Source organism: Pundamilia nyererei, unplaced genomic scaffold, assembly GCF_000239375.1.
Source record: "Pundamilia nyererei isolate P.nyererei 1_Seehausen unplaced genomic scaffold, PunNye1.0 scaffold00072, whole genome shotgun sequence".
In the NCBI taxonomy this organism is placed as follows: domain Eukaryota; kingdom Metazoa; phylum Chordata; class Actinopteri; order Cichliformes; family Cichlidae; genus Pundamilia; species Pundamilia nyererei.
This window is the reverse complement of record NW_005187473.1, coordinates 2,243,207-2,247,344: the sequence shown is the minus strand read 5'-3', so window position 1 is coordinate 2,247,344 and position 4,138 is coordinate 2,243,207. Positions and strand designations below refer to the sequence as shown.

Below are 4,138 nucleotides of genomic sequence, written 5' to 3'. Positions count from 1 at the left end.
CCGACCTCTAACTTATGGCCCTGCTGTGTAATGTACCTGAAGGAGACAAAGGCAGAGAGAAGCTCAAGTTGTGTTCAAAGTCAGTCTGTAATCCTGCTGAGTAGGACACCTGAAAACCCATGTACATCATTCATCAAGCTAGTTTGAAAACTAATGATCGCAGCCTTCATGAAGGTGTCTGGGAAAGAGGCAGCACTTTCTAATTTTGGAGGAGTACCATGATAAACTGCAGCAGGCTGAAATTATAATTTAATCTCCTCATCTCCTCTAAAGACTGACAGCTTCTCAGAGGCCTAAGAACAACAGTGAGATCCTTAACTCGAATATATCTAAATGAAAAATGGCAACAAACAGCGTGTTTATCTAGCAACATGAACCAAATCTCTCTTGAGGAACGTTTCTACGCTTTGCATTAATCGCACCCCACGACTTTAAAAAAATGAGTTACTCAAGCGTGGATAAATTAAAGGAGCTTTGTATTTGTGCTGTACGAAGATTATTCATGAACGTAATTAGAAAACAGATTTACATAAATCAATTGGGGCTGTAGCCACGGATAATAATGCGATACATGCATTTGTTTACATGAGACTAAACAATGACATATTGGCTGGGTAAATACGAAACAACGAATCGAGTATCTACTGGGCCGTGAGGAAAGACTGGGACAGCTGATTCAAAGGAACTGAACCTGCAGCGTGTAACGCATCTTGAAGCAAGTTTGTCAGTTTTCTTTGATTTGTTGAGGCTTCTCTGTAGCTTGCAACTGTGTTAGGATGCACTGACAGAAATAATGGAGGTTAGAGGCCTTTTATTGACACAATTTAGGAAAATTCTGATGGACAAAAGATGATCTGTTACTGGCTGAAGTAAAGCCTTTAAAGTTGGATTCATGCTTCTGCTCAGTTATATATACACATACTCTGTTTTCAGCTCTAGTTTTAATGCCACCATCCAAGTCTTTAGCTGCTGCTGCATTCTGCAGATAATCAGTCAGCTCTTTGGTACTGAAAGTTAAATTAGAGTCTTAAGACAGAGATCTTGTCTACGGAAATGAGCCACCCTCTGCTTACTACGACTGGCCAAGCTGAATCAAAACCTCAGATGTGAAACCAAACCAATGTGCTAAAATACTAAGAGAGAATTATGGCACTTGGATGATATTATTCAGGATACACCGACACAGAAAGCTCCTTTCCCAGTAAACACATACATTTACATAATTTAAGTGGTAGGCTGATGACAAAAATATTTAATGGTGCAACTTCTGAAAAATGTCAACGATGTACATATACTGCTCTAAATTAGGTCTAATATTAACTGTACTAAGAACAAATCAATAAACTCATTATACATTTTAACATGTAACTATTCTGCCTCTACCCGAGAACAGAGCACTGCATTACCTCATCGCTCTTAACCAAGCTGTAAAGCTTTGTTTCACCGGTCCTCTTCGACTCCAGGGATGTATAATGACTCGTCATGAGAATAAGAGGGAGCTGCACTATGATACATCATGTGACCAGGCCTCTTTTACCGAAACACCTGCCCCCCATCACTGTTTACCTCTCAGTGGCCTCATTCCCACTGCAGAGCTGTCTGGATATTTCTGCCTCCCAATTATTTCCCCCCAGAATATGAAGTGTAAACAGTTATTCCAGTTGAAGGGTTATTAATCATTTTTGTATTGTATGTATTTAGATATATGTTAGTGTCTGAGTATATTATTATTCACAATGATTAAATGCTGGTACTTGGCAGGAGAAACTGAAATTAGAGTTCATCGTACTTTGAAAAAGTATCAGCTTAAATTGAATTTAATCAGTTTCTTTGACATTGGCACAAAAAAGACAGACTGACAGTGATCCAAAGTGCACTCTCTGAAGCAGCCGCTTATCTCCACCCTCTGAGTTCATTACTCTGACACTTTCTCCTCCCCTCTGTCTCCTCCTCCGTTTAGCCGTCTCTCATCTTTTCATTCTCCCACTCAGGCCTTCAAGCTTTCCTTAGATAAAACCACATATCAATGACCTGAATGCTCCAGGTGCATTTCCAAACCTCAAAAATCTCTATTTGCTGAAAATGAGAATCTCTAAAGCAGGTATGCAATGTTTATCATTTCACCTTTCATACTTTTCAGGAATATATTGAATGTAACCTGTATTATTAGTGCCATCTAAGCCACTGATCCAACCACTCAACAGTACTGGGCAGCATGGTGGTGTGGTAGTTAGCGCTGTCCCCCACAGAATAACGCTTACCAGTTTTAATCTCCTGATTGGCTCAGCTTCCTACCATAGTCCAAAGAGATGCATGCTAGGTTGACTGGTGAATTTAAATTGGCTGTGGGTGTGAGCTGTAAGAATGCACAGCATCAGTGAAGAGTTAAAAAGAAATGTGACTTCAGTACAATGTTCTATAAGTGCAGGTACATCAAATAGCTGGGCATAATGTGTTACACTGTAACTACTTAAAGTACTAAACACTACTTTAATCTAATGAGTTCATTCTGAAAATCAATCATTTAGTTTAGTTTTGTTTTTGTGATCTTGGAGTTTTTTTTCCTAATAAGCAATCCATTTCTGTTAAATATTGTATTATATTAGCCGTTTCATTTTGTTTTCAATAAAACAAATTTTAAAAAAATTCCCTAATGTGCTAGCAGTGTTTCTGTCTCTGGCCCTTTCCTCACAGCTGCTTACTAGCAAAGAAGATCCCCTTGACACTCAAAGTATTCACATTGTGTGTATATGGATAATAATACTTCATAGCTCGACTTCAGAGTACTGTCACGTTTGGTAACACAAAAGTGCTCCAACAAGTTGCTTTTGTCACGTATCACTGTGAAGTAACAGACTAATGTTAATGGCAGTAATCTTGTAAGGAGACGTGTTACTTCTAAAGGCTAACGTATAAAAATACTGTCCAGAAAATTAACTTTTTAAAAAGATGTTCTTCAAGCCTGCAATAAACACTTTTTTCTTAGCATCAAGGAGACAATATTGCTTAAATGTAGTATTTTTTTTATTACACAAAATGCCATCTAAAATATTTCCCCTTTTTTTGGCGGCCACCCCCAAAAAAGGACAAAAATAAACAAAACTTGCTGTGAAGCCTCCAAAACTGAAGGATCTGCTTGGTAGCTCTCTGTGCTAAGTCTTACTATTCTTATTATAAAACTATTTAACTACGATTGTTCTAAACATACTTGTCTGTGAGATTGTGTGATTTCTAACTGTGTGAAATCCTGCTAAACAAAAAGAGTCTTGCTTTCCCTTAAAATCAAAATTTTCTATCTAATCTCATCCACAAAATGTGCCAAATAAACAAGTTTTGGATTGATTGACGGATTGAGGCGGAAGATTTTTCTGTGTTTTCTGCCCTAGTTCCTCCAACCTAGCGGGTCTTGAATGCATGCTGACATGTAGGAAAGTCTGTAAGTGCTGAGAGATGAAAGGCGGCGACAAGTGGGTTTGGGGTTGACGCCGGATTGTTTTGCTGCTTTGCTGTTTGTTTTGTTTTGCCCTGATTCTCCTCAGAAATGCTAATGAAAGGGTCTGGAAGCTGATTTGGCAGCAAACTGATGGATTAGCATAACAATAGCAGTCAAAGGAAACACACACACAGACACGCCTACACGCCGATGAACATTTCTACGTATGTGCACACATGAACTCACTCACGTGCATGCGCAACCCTCCAGTCACACTTGCATCCACCCACACAGACACACAGTTATACTCTTGCCAGGTAGATAGTGTTAAAATGTAAGAGAAGAGCAGTGTTGGGGGCATGAAAAGGTCAGAGAACTGAAGTAGCCTGCAGACAGAGAGACAGAACGTGTGTGTGTATGTGTGTGTGTGTCAGAGAGAGAGAGAAAGAGAGAGTGTGTGAGAGACAACAACTGCATGGCTCCTTGGGGAAGAGAAGAGCAGGGATTTCTGTCTGAGTGTCTTGAGTGTGTCCAGCTGATGGTGTCATTGTGTGTGAGTGCCAACAGGAGCCTGGTAATTATCAGCAGTACTCAGACGCTCAGACACTCAGACACTCATACGCACGCACGCACGCGCTCGCACGCGCTCGCACACACACACACACACACACACACACACACACACACACACACACACACACACAC

The 4,138-nt window shown here is 40.0% G+C and overlaps 1 protein-coding gene across 1 annotated transcript in view; it reads right to left on the bottom strand.

Annotated features, from left to right (window-relative positions):
• Positions 1-4,138, bottom strand: part of ap1m3 (adaptor related protein complex 1 subunit mu 3) — a 33,042-nt gene that overhangs the window by 15,032 nt on the left and 13,872 nt on the right. The window contains exon 5 of the mRNA XM_005737026.1: positions 6-36. Coding sequence (XP_005737083.1) covers positions 6-36 — 31 coding nt within the window. The remainder of the gene's footprint in view (positions 1-5; positions 37-4,138) is intronic.